This window comes from Eschscholzia californica, unplaced genomic scaffold (assembly GCF_041429995.1).
Source record: "Eschscholzia californica isolate CP2 unplaced genomic scaffold, dmEscCali1.0.p SCAF_5, whole genome shotgun sequence".
Lineage (NCBI taxonomy): Eukaryota > Viridiplantae > Streptophyta > Magnoliopsida > Ranunculales > Papaveraceae > Eschscholzia > Eschscholzia californica.
Genome location: NW_028238472.1, coordinates 9,879,901 through 9,896,350, shown reverse-complemented (window position 1 = coordinate 9,896,350; position 16,450 = coordinate 9,879,901). Strand labels below are relative to the sequence as shown.

General features: G+C 36.2%; 2 protein-coding genes across 2 annotated transcripts; both read right to left on the bottom strand.

Annotated features, from left to right (window-relative positions):
* Positions 1–2,257: 2,257 nt before the first annotated feature.
* Positions 2,258–2,809, bottom strand: LOC147536912 (uncharacterized). Its single transcript, XM_086642714.1, has one exon. The coding sequence runs from the start codon at positions 2,807–2,809 to the stop codon at positions 2,258–2,260; it is 552 nt and encodes a 183-aa protein (XP_086498840.1).
* A 12,329-nt stretch (positions 2,810–15,138) lies between these two features.
* Positions 15,139–16,101, bottom strand: LOC147536911 (Integrase-type DNA-binding superfamily protein). Its single transcript, XM_086644465.1, has one exon. It carries the CDS (start codon positions 16,050–16,052, stop codon positions 15,336–15,338), a length of 717 nt encoding a protein of 238 aa, XP_086500591.1. The 5' UTR covers positions 16,053–16,101; the 3' UTR covers positions 15,139–15,335.
* Positions 16,102–16,450: the final 349 nt, after the last annotated feature.

Below are 16,450 nucleotides of genomic sequence, written 5' to 3'. Positions count from 1 at the left end.
TTGCTTTTGGTGACAATGATGGTTACAAGAAAATTTAATCTTTTTCATCCAAAAATTGGGGAAGATAAAATTAGTTGGCAATGGCTGAATAATGAGTTTCAAATCTACCAGCACAACTCGTCAATGGACATGTGGATAATCCAAAGGTTTAAGAGTGCTCATTGTATAATAACAAAACAATCCGAACTGGTACAGGCAGTCATGAGAAATTAAACATGAATCACCTTCATTCGATCTTTTCTGAAACCGTTTCTGATTTCTTCAACAACTATAGTTTCTTTTACAAATTCCGCTTTCTTTTCAATCTCTTAACCTGAATTTCATACTTCTACTAAATCAAAGTGAATTTGATGAAGCAAATTATAGAACAAGAATTAAGAAGATGCATCAAAGAAGAAGAAGAACAGGAAGAAACCCTAGAAAATTTTAGAGTATTTTAAAGAGATGATGAGTTTTAAGAATCCTAAAATTAGAAAATGACCTTATTGTTGTTTACCTATACTATTTTAAACTTTACATATCATTATACATAATGTAAGGGTTCTAAAACTGATTAAAGAGAATGACTCTCGATACTTTTAGGGAAGAGGATTTTGAGTGCGCGATTTATATTTGCGGCCCTAATTTTACCGCCTACCTGAAATTTTAGGCGCAAAATTTCGTGACGACTAGTTACGGACTAGCCATAGCAAATGCCAACCATTTGTTATGCTAAACGAAATATCGAGGATGTCACCGTTGACGTGTAATCGGAGAATGACAAGGCTCGTAGAATGTCCGAAGCTTGAGTCTACTCTATTACCATAATTAATTGTTCATAAATAAAATTGCTCAATTCCCAATACTGAATACTCTCTCTCTAACACATGTGACTAAAATTCCGTAACATATTTCTAACGCCTATCTTCACTCTTTATTTAATAGCTTATTTTCTTTGAGTTTAATTATGCATTTTTTTCTTCACATATAAAGAGAATGAATGTTTTCGAGTAAAAGAGAAATATAATGTACATTTCACATAGTTGTGTCTAATCCAACAAGTTTCTTCAATGATGTTCCTATAATAGTTTTTGTACAATGTTAAGGTTATATAGAAAAAAAAATAGTGTGTTACAGTCAAATTAGTAATCTTTTTTTTTTGAAAAAAAATAATTCTAAAACAGAATGTGTTAGAGTCAAATTAGTAACTATTTTAAAAAAAAATTGTAAAATAGATTGTATTAGTGTCAAATTGGTGATCTTTTCTAAAAAGAAATTATAAAATAGATTGTATTAGAGTCAAATTAGTAATCTTTTTTAAAAAGAAATTCTATCAATTTTATATTTATTATCTTTCCGATTTAAGTTGGAGTAACGTTTTTTTTTTTTGAAATTCTCAATATAATATTTGCTAGATAACACCAATAAAATAAATTATATTTTTATTTTTATTTAATAATTTAACAAAAGAAAATGACTCTGTCTAGTAAATAATTTTGTAGAGTTAAACCATAGTTATATTTAGCAATTTAAAATTCAACAAAAACTTTGCTAAATGAAACCACTAAATGAACTATTGGTGTTGTTTAGCAATTGAATAAAAAAGTAGTGGTTGTGTCTAGCAAATAGCTTTGTTGAGCAATTATGCAGCTTCGTTTAACATTTGTGTTTTAGAAACTAAACTCTTACCGATTAAACACTCATTTCATTATCAAGAATCTTCTTCTGGTCCTTATTTTGTATACTTATAGGCGTCATTTTCTGTTGTAGTCTTTGGTCTGAAGAAAGCTGCCCAACTGGAATCGAAGTCGACAAGTTATATTCTAGAGTTATCCAATTGTTCTCTGTAAATTAGGAAGGTGCCAACACTTATCACAAATTACTCGAGTTATTTATAAGTTTTTTTTTTGTTAGAACTAGTTATTTATAAGCTTGATCATAGTTAGTTATAGAGAGAAAGTAAGGAAAACAAACTAGGTTACAAGTATCACTAACCAACTTTTCAATTACTGTTGCTACAAAAGATCTATAGGCACATCTCTTAGATTCTTAATGGGTACCACACATTAACTATCTTGTTTCGTTTACACTTTAGTTACACCATCTTCTTTATTCTCTAACAATGGCCTTTAGAGTCCATGATTCTAAAATTATAACAGTAGTAATTCTTATTCAATTCATCATTAATCTTCAAGTTTTATGTTTCCAATGGACTATGATGTATCAGTCAAATCAATGACTCTTTCAGTTTTTTTTTTTTGTTGAAACTATTCTGTCATTAATAGGAATAAACGTTATTACAATATTTATCAACTAAAATACAAGGAACATTATGCCACATTTTGCTTCTATTCTTCTTTCTCGCCCATTTTGCTAGCTTGTCTGCATTCAAGTTGAGATCTCTCTTGGTGTATTTGAATTGCACTATATCAAATTCTCTTCTGCTTTCTCGAATTCTTCGGATATGAATCAAAGATTGCCAGTTGACAGAGTGTCTTTTATCATGGATGTTCTTGATTAGATTTAAGTTGTCACTTTCTATGATTATTGACTTGTGATTTTGTTCTTTCGCCCAACGTAGACCTTCTAAGATTGTTATTGCTTCACATTCTTCACTATTTCTTGCCCTCAATGTTTTCACTTGCGCTGCTATGAATTTTGCATCTGCATTATGTGCGATTAAGCTGATTCCCGAATTGGATATTACATTAGTGAAAGATGCATCAACATTAATTTTAATGAAAGGTACTGTTGGCGGTTGCCATTTCCCGGGAGGTTTTTGATTAATTTTCTCAGGTTTTTTGTTGGTTTTTGGAAATGCCTTAATCATTCTAATGATGTTATCCAGATCATTTATCTCGTGATGGAAGCAGTGGTCACATCTAACTTTCCATAATATCCAAAGGATGCTAGCAAAATGAATATCGTCATTAGTATAATAAGTTTGGTTATCCTCTTGCCACGAGAAGATCCATTCCGAGACCGAAATAATATTTTCAGATATAATATTAAAATTAAACCAGACATTTCTAGCAATAGCACAGTGTAATAGTGCATGTTCAATTGTTTCGGTATGCATACAATTAGGGCAAGTGAAGTTATTGTCAATGTATTTTCCTATTCTGTCTCTCACCGGGAGAGCTTTTGCACAGATTTTCCATATGAAATTTTTTATTCTAGGAATAGTAGGAAGGTTCCAGATGAAATTCCAGTTATGCGAGTTAGCTGAGGGGGTGATATTATTAGTGCTAATGTGTTGCACAGATTATAATGACTCTTTCAGTTGGATATCACAAAAAAAAAAGGTTATTTTCCAAATGGCCCCCAACTTTGTCACCAGCTTCCTGTCTGACCCCCTAGATTAGCAAAAATACCCATATAGTCTCTTTTTTTCGTTATCTTTAACTGTCTGTTACTCTCACTCCTCCACCTCATTTCCTCTCTCAGCCAAGTCACCTAAAATGCCACATCATCATCTCCTCCGGCAGGGGTCGCCGGCCGGCCAAATTTCCGGCCGGCGACCTTCAAACATTAAATTTTTTTTTCTCTCTCATCTCCCTTTCTCTATTTTTTTTTCTTTCCCCTCTTTCTAGAGAGAGAGAGAGGAGAACAGACCAGATTTGTTCGTGATGAACACGAACAGACCAGGTCTGTTCGTGAAATTCTCTCTCTCTAGATCTGTTCTAGAGAGAGAGGAAAGAAAAAAAAATTTAGAGAGAGAGAGAGGGGAGAGAAATTTTTTTTTTTTTTTTTTTTATGTTTGAAGGTCGCCGGCTGGAAATTTGGCCGGCCGGCGACCCTTGCCGGAGAAGATGATGATGTGGCGTTTCAGGTGACTTGGTAGAGAGAGGAAATGAGGTGGAGGAGTGAGAGTAACGAACAGTTAAAGATAACGAAAAAAGGGGGCCATATGGGTATTTTTGCTAATCTAGGGGGCCAGGCAGGAAGCTGGTCACAAAGTTGGGGGCCATTTGGGAAATAACCCAAAAAAAAATATAGTTTGTATCTTGTAGGTCCCTTAGAGCATCTCCTATGCAATACTCAACTTACAAAACTCAATTTGACACATAGGACTACTTGAGTTTTTGACAAAAAACACTCTCCAATGCAACACTCAACTAGAGTCTCAATATGACGTGGCAACAATAAATATTGAGATACTCGAAAGAAAACTCAATTGTTGAGTTTTCTTTTGAGTATCTCAACATTTATTGTTGTATCTCAATTGGTCCACATCAACATTTTATATATTAAAATAAGAACCAAAGGTAAATCCAAAGTAAATGTTGAGTTTTTTTGAGTGTTGCATTGGAGATGGATTTTGAATTGAGTATTTCAATAGTGCAACCTAGGAAAGAGAAACACAACTCATACTTGACATATTCTCAAATGGCTTTGTTTTTTCTGGGAGATCTTCTCCTCGCCGAAAGCTACTACAAGGAAGTAGCCGATCGGCAAAAAGTTATTCACCAAGTACAAGGATAAGAAATAATGGATGAGGATTACGAAACAATGGTGGCTTTGATGGGTTCACTTATGGGGAAGAAAGATGAGAATTTGTTGAAGTTATCAAACGATGATGCGAGATCAGAAGATGAAGGAAGGAAAAACCTAGCGATTAAGCTAATCTCGGGGAAAAGTATGAACTTAAATACACTAAAGGAAAAATTATTGAGTGCGTAGAAACTTATTGGCAAACTCTGGTTGAAAGAATTCTATGAAAACTCTTATATTGCTAGTTTTGAATTAACCACTGATAGAGAAAAAGCAGAGGATGGATCACCTTGGTATATCCAAGATGAGTTACTCATATGGGAAAGATGTGAAAAGAACAAGTTACCAACTGATTATGTGTTCAACAAGATTGAATTTAATGTCCAAATACATGGTTTACCAATTGAGTATCTTATAGAAGATACAGTAACAAAAATTGGTAATATGATCGTACAAACAAAAGCTATTCAAGACGGTGAAGCTAATAAATGGGGCAAGTATGCCCGAATCAAGGTGTGCTTAGATACTACGAAAGCTTTGAAAACTGAGGTATTGATTGAATTACCAGATAAACGGCAAAGCACATTACAAGTTAAGTATGAAAAGTTAACCAAATGCTGCTATTTTTGTGGAAAGTTGGGACACTTGATGGCCGACTGTGCTACGAGGGCGGAGATTCGTGAAGCTATTTCTGACAAGTGGTCTGTGGAAACACAAGAAAAAGCAAAGAAATTATTGCTTCCAAGATTTAGTGACGCTATAAAAGCGGATTTCAAATCAAAAGTGAAGCTCGAACAAAGAACATCAGAGAAGAAGAGTCCAGCCGGAATCCGGCCAGGAAAATCTATGAAAATCCAAGACTTTCTCAAAGCGAATCGACGGAATCAAGTAAAGTTAGGCAACTGCCAAATACTGAACAAAATAATTCCCATAATAGCGAGAATTCAATATCGAAAGAGGCAGGTTATGGCAGCAGGAATCTGGTAAATTTCCAAACCACTATTGATAAAGATGGCCAACAATATCTTAGTATCTCCAAAGTTACCAATTTAAAAGGTATTCCAAGTCAGGAGGGCTGGATAGAAGAAGTGGACCAACTGAAGATACATACACCTATGGAAGTGGAAGTGGGCCAACATTATGCATTGACCATGCCTACTGAGGATATAATTCAAGAGAGAGTTCCTATTGAAACCCAGACTATGGTCAATTCCATACTACGTGAAAATATATTTTCTAAGGAGGAGGACCCAAGAATGAACAAGACTTATGTTGAAGTGAAGAGTTGGCAGGAGCATAGTGGGATGAAGGATAATAGGGAGACAATGAACTTACATGACAAAGTAGAGATAGTTAATGAAAAGAATGATATGCACAAGGCTGCCAAAAATTCTGATCGAATAATACACAACCCCAGTCGTGGGTCTTGGAGGAAGCAAGCTAGAATGGTGAACAAAGTTAAGAAATCTCAAGATTTAGTAAGTCCAAAGAGTACAAAGCGGAGTCGAGCAATGAAATTAATCGATGAAGAGATAGTCGAAGAAGTAGGTAAAAAGAAAATTTGATATTGAACGTGTAGACGATACTAGGGTGATGGCGGCCAGCCCCTTAAGGCCGCTCCCTCAATGATTATACAAAGTTGGAATTGTCGGGGAGTGGAGAATGACCCGACAATTCTGTCCTTGAATACATTCCTCCAGGCAGTAAAACCTTCTATTGTTTTTCTGTCTGAAACTAAGTTATCACAAACTTCTTCGAATACTTGGATTCAAAAATTGATTTATAAGAACTATTTTATTGTACAGGCAATTGGGTTGAGTGGAGGATTATGGCTTTTATGGGATGACGATGTGAGTCTAGACATTGTCTCTTCTTCATCAAATCATATACACTCGTGAATAAAGGAGATAGGGCAATTACATAATTGGAGCTTACTTTCAGTTTATGGGCCTCCACGTATGAATGATAGAGGAGCTTTTTGGGATTTTATGAGAAATTTCAGTTTTAATATACAGGAACCGTGGTGTGCGATGGGGGACTTCAATGTTATTACCACTAATTCAGAAAAATGGGGCTGATCCGGACTAAACAGTAAAGCGGCAGAACAATTCAGAAACATGATTACAGATTGTAATCTTGTTGATTTAGGATACTCCGGTCCTGCTTATACTTGGGCAAATGGTCGAGGAATCCAACATCATATACGAGAAAGGTTAGATAGAGTTCTTGCAAACCCTGAATGGAGGCTTCGATTTCCAAACTCGCTAGTTAAACACTTGCCGAGGTTTAATAGCGATCATGCACCTATTATAATGAACACTTCGAAACAAAAAACTCATGGAAATATTCCTTTCCGTTTTGAAGCTCATTGGACTCTTCATGCTGAGTTTGACAATGTAGTGAAAGAAAGTTGGGGTCTGAGTAATGGGGGATTTGTTCAGAAACTACCTCAATTGGCAAAGAAATTAAAGGGATGGAGCAAAGTCATGGTAGGGCAACTATTTTCTCATATCAAACAAGCTGAAAAAGATCTCCTCGAACTACAAAATCGGTCACCCTCGTCGGTCTCTTTGGAGGAGGAAAAAAGAGCTACAGTGAAGTTGGAACATTTAAGAAGAATGGAGGAGGCCTTTTGGAAGCAGAGAGCAAAGAAATATTGGGCTCAGGATCACGATCGTAATACCAAATTTTTCCATCTCTCGGTTCTTAACAGAAGGAAGAAAAATAATATTCTTGCTATCAAATTAGCCGATCAGAGCTGGTCTGTAGACCCGATTAAAATTTCTAATGAGTTCATTGATCATTTTTATAGGGCATCGAGGTCTGAACAAACAGACGACTTCCCCGAGGCTCTAGAACTCACAAACCGTCCACTGTTAGCCACAAAGAACCTTATGCTTAGTGCGCCACCATCGAAAGAGGAGATTTGGAACATACTTAAAGAGATGAAATCTGGTAAAGTGCCTGGACCTGACGGTTTTCCAACTCTATTTTACAAGAAGTGTTGGTCGATTATTGGTGATGAAGCCACTAGCCAAATCAGGAACATCTTTATATCAGGTCAATTACCAGGTAATCTAAACCACACGTTCATCGCATTAATTCCAAAAGTGAAGGCACCTGAAAGACTAGTGGAGTTCAGACCAATTGCTCTATGTAATGTATTGTATCGTGTTGTTACAAAGATACTAACACACAGGTTCAGACCACTTATAGGGCAACTTATTTCTCAAATACAAAATGCATTTGTACCCGGACGTCATATCTCTGACAATATTATTGTGGCCCAAGAAATGTTTCACTCTATTGCGCAGACCTCAGCGAAAGATGGCTATTTTGCTTTGAAAGTTGATATGGCAAAGGCATACGATAGGGTGGAATGGAAATTTCTGAGTACGGTTCTTACACGATATGGTATTATTGGAAATACACATCTACTCATCATGAATTGTGTCTCGACGGCATCTTTTTCGATATTATTGAATGGGCGCCCAAAAGGCCACTTCTTCAGTGAAAGAGGGCTAAGACAAGGTTGTCCACTTAGCCCGTCCACTTAGCCCGTACTTATTTATTCTATGCTCGGAAACTCTCACAAAATTGGTGGCACAAGTAGAGAAAGATGGGTTGTATAATGGAATTAAAGTTAACTGATATGCTACATGTATTAGCCACCTTATGTTCGCTGATGATTTGTTCTTTTTCGGGAAAGCTAGTGAGACCAATGTATCAAAATTAAAAGACATCCTAGATATGTATGCTCAATGCTCAGGGCAACTTATCAACTTCCAGAAATCATCAATTCAATTTAGTGCTAACTGTGAAGATGATAGAAGGGAATTTATCTTGAATAGGCTCGAAGTTAATGAGATGAAAAGCGATGATATATACTTGGGTAACTACTTATTGAAACCATAAAGTATCTTCGTATGATTTTATAGTACAAAAAATTGAAAAAAAACTAATGGGGTGGAAAAGAAGTACTTTATCTCATGCGGGAAGAACTACGCTTCTAAAGGTGAACTATCGCCGATCCCCATTTATTTTTTATCGACAAATATTGCACCTAAAGGAGTTGTTGATAAAATTGAAAGGGTTCAGCGAAACTTTTGGTGGGGGCACAATACGGAAAAACCCAAGATGCATTACTTGAATTGGAGGAAGCTACAAGCTAGTCAAAAGAATGGTGGACTGGGTATTCGAAATATGGGTACAATGAATAAAGCTATGGTGGGAAAGTTAATATGGAGATTCATTTCGGAACCGGAGGCGTTGTGGGTACAATTATTAAGGGCCAAATACCTAAAAAAACAAGGATTTCTGGAAACATGAACAAAAAGCAACAAGTACATTAACCTGGAGGAGTATGATGGAGATGAGAGGTTTTATGAAAGATGGAATGTGTTACTCGGTTGGTAATGGAGAAACTGTTCGAATTTGGGACGACCCATGGGTTCCAACCCTCCGAGGTTTTAAACCGGGAACTAAGAAAGATGACACCGATGTAAAAAACCTATTTCGGGTGTGTGACCTATTTGACATCGATGAAGGGTGGAACAAGAATATTATTGAAGCTACTTTTGATTCGTTATCAGCAAATGCAATTTTGCAAATCCCATTGATAGGCAGAAATATAGATGATAAACTAATTTGGACATTCACAGTAAAGGGGGAGTTCACATCTAAATCACTCTATCAGTCTTTAGAAAAAGAAATGTCGTCTTCTTCGCAAAACATGGAGCTGCCTAATGGGATCACTTGCCGTCGAATATGGACGAAGGTGGAACTCGTTCCGCGTGTGAAGATGTTTATATGGAGGATACTCCAAGATGCATTACCTACTAAGAAGCGTGCACTTCGATTCAATTCACAAGTTTCAAAATTGTGATCTTTATGTTTGAATGAAGAATAAGACATTGACCATCTATTCCAAAATGCCGACTTGCCAGGGAAACTTGGATGAGCCACCCTCTACAACTAAGATTGGAAGGAGATATTACCTTTCCCACCTTACTGTGTAAGTGGTTTGAAGGTAAAGAAGAGGAAGAGGTGATTGCATTGCGATGTTATGTGGCTTGGTTCATGTGGAAAGCCCGAAACAAATGTGTATTTGATGGAACAGATCCGAGTAGTCAAGTCATAATCAAAGATGCTACGGATATGATGCAAGACTTCTCCGATGCAAGATTAGAATCTCCAATTCAAGATGAAATAAGGAACCCGCCGGATCGAGAGAATTTGAAAGTGAATTTTGATGTCGCTTATAAGGACGGGAAGGCAACATTAGCTGTTGTGTGTAGAAACGCAAAGGGTGAGTTCATAATGGCTCTAACCCAGTCAACTAGAGCTCTTTCGGCTATGGAGGCTGAAGCTAAAGCAGCTCGATTAGCTATAAGGTTAGCCACTGACCTTAATCAGTATGGATGTACCGTGGAAGGTGATGCGTTAGTAGTTGTAAACGCTTGTAGTTCAATTGATGATGAAATGCCTTGGAAGATTCGAGCTCTAGTCGTGGAAATCAAGAATGAAAAAGCTAAGCTAACGAATTGTTCTTTTTCTTATTGTACCCGTCAAGCAAACCAAGTCGCGCACTTGTTAGCGCAATCAAATTTTAACTCTAATGAAGAAGTAATGGAGGAGACAATGAATACTCCTCCATGTATTGTAAGTCAGTTGGCTATTGATAAAGCCAACTGTTGTTTTCAATTTGAAAGTTAATAAAATTAATGAAACTAGGCGATAGCTTATTTCCATCAAAAAAAAAACTCATACTTGAAACATTAGATTAATTGAATTTTTGTTGAGTGTTGCATTGGAGATGCTCTTAGTATAGATATTTTGCTTTGAAATAACATGATTACATTGGTTTGATATATCAAATGATGAAATATAATCATAATTAACATTAAGTAATTCCATTCTACACCTAAAGGTCATATAAATTTCTCAATACGTCATTGTTTACGCACTAAATAACTCAAAGTTCAATATATCATGAATTTCACTTATGTTCCATACCGAATTTGAGATCTTGTTGCTTGTGGTGGCAATCACCCTGTCCATATCATTAGCAAATAGAACAACATATTTCTTTTCAATCAACATGTGTTTCATGTTGATACCAACCACCTAATACCATAAGGTAAAAATATTAATTCAACTTTTATTTGGTGCCAGCTGGCAATAATCTATCTTTCCACTATTAGACATGAAACACGATATTCTCATTAATTTAATTAGATAATGTTAATGAGATAGCCTGATAAAGTTTCATATACATGGAATCATTGGTAAAAATACTATACGACAGCAGCCTATGAGCCTCTGCATACTTGTGCACCTGTGGTACCTTGAACTAAAATAACCCGAATAAAATATAATAGATGAAAATACTGCCAAGTACAATCAAGTAAACTGATACGGTTAAGTGTTCTCGTTAGTCCTAATTTATGACTAGTTTTCGGCCTAGTCCCTATTTTATGAGGAACATATGGATGGTCTATTCTTTTTGTGTATTTTAAAGGGTTAATTTCGTTTTGGCCCCCGATTTGTGACCAACTGGCCGTTTTGGTCCCTAATTGTGTCCGGCAGTTCGTTTTGGCCCCAAAAAATTTATAAATGGCCTCAAATTTTTTCAACCTCCCAATTCTACCCCCATGGCATTTCTGTAATTATTTTTTTTTCTTTGTCCACCTCATCTAACAATTGACACATCACTCTGTCCACCTCACCCTTCTTCTCCGGCGAAAGGTTGCCGGCCGGAATAAAAAATTCCGGCCGGCCACCTTTACCAAAATAAATTTTTTTTTCATTTCTCTCTCTTCTTCATCTCCTTCTTTCTCTCTCTTCTTCTTTCTTGATCTCTCTCTCTCTCTATAACTCCGGCGAAGGGGCGGAGCCCCTTCGCCGGAGAACCAGACCTTCAAGGTCTGGTGCGAAACCAGATTCGGTCTGGTTTCAAACCAGATTCGGTCTGGTGCGAAACCAGATTCGGTCTGGTTTCAAACCAGATTCGGTCTGGTTTCAAACCAGACCGAGATCTGGTTTCTACAACCAGATCCCGGTCTGGTTTGAAACCAGATCGGAATCTGGTTGTAGAAACCAGACCGAATCTGGTTTCCAACCAGACCTTGAAGGTCTGGTTTGAAAGTGAAACCAGACCTTCAAGGTCTGGTTCTCCAGCGAAGGGGCGGAGAGAGAGAGAGGTAAAGAAAGAAGAAGAGAGAAAGAAGGAGATGAAGAAGAGAGAGAAAGAACGAGATGAAGAAGAGAGAAAGAAGGAGATGAAGAAGAGAGAGAAGGAAGGAGATGAAGAAGAGAGAGAAAGAAGGAGATGAAGAAGAGAGAAAGAAGGAGATGAAGAAGAGAGAGAAGGAAGGAGATGAAGAAGAGAGAGAAAGAAGGAGATGAAGAAGAGAGAAATGAAAAAAAAATTATTTTGGTAAAGGTGGCCGGCCGGAATTTTTTATTCCGGCCGGAATTTTTTATTCCGGCCGGCAACCTTTCGCCGGAGAAGAAGGGTGAGGTGGACAGAGTGATGTGACAATTGTTAGATGAGGTGGACAAAGAAAAAGAAAAAAAAATAATTACAGAAATGCCATGGGGGTAGAATTGGGAGGTTGAAAAAATTTGGGGCTATTTAGGAATTTTTTGGGGCCAAAACGAACTACCGGACACAATTAGGGGCCAAAACGGCCAGTTGGTCACATATCGGGGGCTAAAACGGAATTAACCCTATTTTTAATACAATAACCTAAAAGTAATATCTCTAAAGTATTTTTCTATAATCTTTTTTTTTTATTTTCTTTTATCTCTTCTGTCTTTCTATCTTCATTTCCTTTACTCTTCAGTTTTAACAACCAACTAGTCGTCGGATGACCACAAACTTAACAAATAGTTCATGTTTCTCTCTTTAGAATATAAACAAAAGCATATTTCTTTGTTCTCTATTTCTAATGAACTAGTGCATAGTTGAAGCTATTAACAATGATGAAGCAACACAAAGAGACCTTTATTGAAATTGGTTATAGCGGCTACTATTGCAAGGTAAGTGGAAATAAAGTAGGATCTAGTGATGGCCAACGGGTCGTGTCGACATGGAAACAGACTGGCCCGGCCCGACCCGTTTATTTAAGAACACGGAACGGCACGGAATGTTCCGTGCCGTGCCGACCCGTCATGGGTCAGGCCTTCCGTGGCGGAGCTGGGATTCTAAAGTCTCAGACCCGTTAGACACGACCTGTTAGAAACATAAGAACGCCACGGAACGACCCATGCACGACACGATCTGTGAAACGGGAACGGCCCGCCAGGAGAACGACGCGTGCACGGCTCGCCACGAAAACGCCAGCAACGAAAAGTCCAACCACAAACACATTACCCTCCTTGATTATTTTAATTTAGAAAATAAAATCACCTAGGGTGATGTACACCCTCTTTGAGGGTGTTTCACATTAATAAATTAATAAAGAGGTATTTCAATTTTTATTTTGTCTGTCATTCTACTTCATTCCTCTACTATTCTAATATGTTTACAAATTGTTAGATTTTTATGAGAACTTTATATTACAAAAAAAAAAACAAACATAAAAAAGACTTAACAAAAAAAAAGTAATACTTGGACTTAACAAAAAAAGTTTTACTTTTTTGACTTAGACATTTTTTTGTTGAAAGAGAGACAAAGAGTTGGTATTTAAACTTAGTCAAAACAAATAAAAAAGACATTTATGAGTGGGTCGGAGCCATGAGAACAAACACGGAAACGGCTGGAAACAACACGGAAACGGCTGGGCATTCCCTTGCGTCGTTTCTGTGCCCAGACCTTTGAGGTCTGAGCACGCCACGACTGTCAAACGGGTTGTGTCGCCACGACACGACCCGTTGCCCACTGCTTTTAGTATCCAGAATAATTCTAAAGTTTACATGTTCAGATACCATGACAGAATCTGATTATCGATGGTTGTAAGTAAATTGATCTGATTCACTGTGGCACAACTTATTTATAGCACATATATCTCGTGCTATATGAAAACATCTAAAGGATAGAAACTAAATATATTTAGAACAAGATAAACTTAGAGCAATATCAAACATACTTTATGGATTCAGATACTGTATCTGCACAACTAGACTAATTATCTACCTTTTACATTCTTATAAGCTGTGAATGAAAATGCATCTAATTTATGTCTAATCAACTTTAAAGTAAAACTAAAGTAAAAGTCTGAAAGAACATTAGTTCTTAAATTTTCAGTTAGTCTCTTAATGAGAGATGTTGGTGTGGTGGGTGGTGGTGATGAGGTAACCAACCACTCATTAATGGTTAATTAGTGAGTCAAGATATCTTGTTTTAAAGGAGGGGGTATGGTTGCTTTAAATCACTTTAATGCTAACTAGATATTGTCTCCCCTCTATGTGTCCAAACATTAGGGTAATTATAGACCACTTTTACATGGACACTAATATTTTATAGTGATGAAAAGCTACTCTACTAATATCCAAAGAAAAAGGAACACATACAAATATTCTTCATGTATCTTTCTCTTAGAATTGGAGAATTACCTTTTCATTTAAATACACAAAAAGGATATTTCATTTAGAAATTTCCTTGCAACTAGTAGACTATTACTTCCCAAACAAGCAAAATTAGAAAACTTTACAACCAAAAATCAAAACCCTTAAGACCCATTTTGTAAAGAAAAATACCTAGCTTGGATGGCACTCAATTTAATATCAAAATATACTTTTTAGTTTGTTTCCTTTTTTTTATGAAAGATTTTAGTTTCTTTCCTTGATGAAGTAATTAGAGCCAAGAAGTAGATGTTTTATTAGGAAAAGAACAACTTAAAAAAAAAGAGGATATGCATTAACATTTTAAGTTAATTATTTGATTGGTAGCAAAAAGTAAAAAAAAAAATTTAAATAAACTTGAAACTAAAATGTAATGAAATCCATAAATTTTGATCATATTGAGAAACGAACAAAATTGTAAATAGAAAAGCCTTTTCCTTCTATACCATAATAATTTAGGTAAGACACAACTTGTGGTTGGTTCTTTCTCTTAAGAGATTAAGTGGTAGTAAGAAGATTTGAAATGATGACCAATGGACAGTAATGGAAATATTAATTATAATGTGTTATGGTAAATCTCTTTACATGTTTTGTTTTGCAAACCTCAATAACCATGTGCCGAATTGATTTACTATACCATTTTGACAAAAAGATTTAATATAAAGAAAAGAACATTGAGGTAGACACAATTTGTGGTTGGTTCTTTTTCTTAGAAAAACAGAGATTTGCAAATAAAAACTCAACATTATATAACAAAAATCTCTTTTATTTCAGTCTCTCGGAGCATCTCGATGCAATACCCAATCTTAGAAATTCTGAGTGTCAGGATTTTAGAGTTCATTTTCAAATTCTTTCTACAATGTAAAACTCAATTTGGATCTTATAATAAGACGGTATTTAAATACAAACATCTCAAGAGGATAGTCTAGCAAAAATCAAGTCTTCATATATCTACAAAAAAACAAAATATTTCATTAAAAAATTATCATACCACGTAAGTAAACAAAACAACTTTAGAGATACATTGGAGACATACAAAAATTAGAGGATCTCTAGTTCACCACCTATGAATGAAAATTTTAATTTGAACTTCACACGTAAGACTAAATAGAGTTTTTTTTTAGTTTTGCATTGGAGATGCTCTGAAAGTTACATACGAGCTTGAGAAGCAAAGAATCTAATCAACCTACAAAATGATATATCTATGGCCCAAATACTTCTTGAAAAGTTTGTACTTCACCAAATTTAATTCACTTAATAAAAGTTTGTACAATATTTGAAGAAGCTATCTAAGTCTAATGCTCCCACACGTATGGCTCCTCGAGCCGAAAACTTATATCGGCTCCAGTCGACAATATCCATGGGAAAGAAGAAGAGAAACTATCAATTGAATTCGAGACATGATCGATAAATAAGTCTGGTAAGTCAAACAACGACTCGTCGGTATCGTCAATTGATTGAGAAATTGAGGATTCTTGAGTATTGCTTGAGAATGTAGTTGTAGTTGGGGAAGAGTGAGAATATTGCAGCTCAATTTGACTTGGCTCGGATGAATCCTCAAAGGCTTCTTCTTCTTCTTCAGTTACCGGCTTAAATAACATGGCCGCTTTCGTAGCTGCAGCTTGAATATCTTTAGGTAATGAACTAGCAGCTCGGGGAAGTTCCGAAGCCAACTCTGGGAAATTAAGATAAGCCGAGCTCCCTCTAATAGCAAGTGCAGCTACATCATGGGCTCTAGCTGCCATTTCGGCCGTACTAAATGTTCCAAGCCAAATTCTTGATTTTTTTCTTGGTTCACGAATTTCGGATACCCATTTTCCCCAACTTCGCTTCCTTACACCTCGATAACTCGGGTTGTTCGTGTTGGTTGTATTGTTCCCCATTTTATCTACTTTCTTCGAACTGTTTTTTGTCAAAGACCCGGTGGGTGTCGTGGTGATGGTGGTGGAGGAGGTGGTGGAAGAAGAAGAGGAGTTTTGAGCCTCACACTGTGGAATTGTTGAATTTTCCATGGTAGGAGAGACTAGAGAGGCAGAGGCAGAGGCAGAGGAATGTCTTATTGCAAGTAAGGAAGAATGAGAGAGTGAGAGATTAAATAGGATAAACTTCTTGTGGTTCTTCACCGAACCGGAATGGAATAAAACCAAAGAAGTGGGTCCCTAGACCAAAGTGCTAACTACACTACTTTTGAAGAAATTAATGGGCATTGGACTTTAGTCCTTCTCCTTCTTTTTCTCTTTCTATTTGATTATTGTTTTATTTTACTCATTTTTATTACTTTAGATTTTTTATAGCTTTACTTTCTCATTTCTTACATTTCTAAGGTGACTGAATATATATATATATATATATATATATATATATATATATATATATATATCATTTTGATTTTTCAAGCATTTTTCTATCT

Coding starts and splice junctions, on each gene's coding strand:
- LOC147536912 (XM_086642714.1), bottom strand. CDS start 2,809: ATGATTAAGGCATTTCCAAAAACCAACAAAAAACCTGAGAAAATTAAT.
- LOC147536911 (XM_086644465.1), bottom strand. CDS start 16,052: ATGGAAAATTCAACAATTCCACAGTGTGAGGCTCAAAACTCCTCTTCT.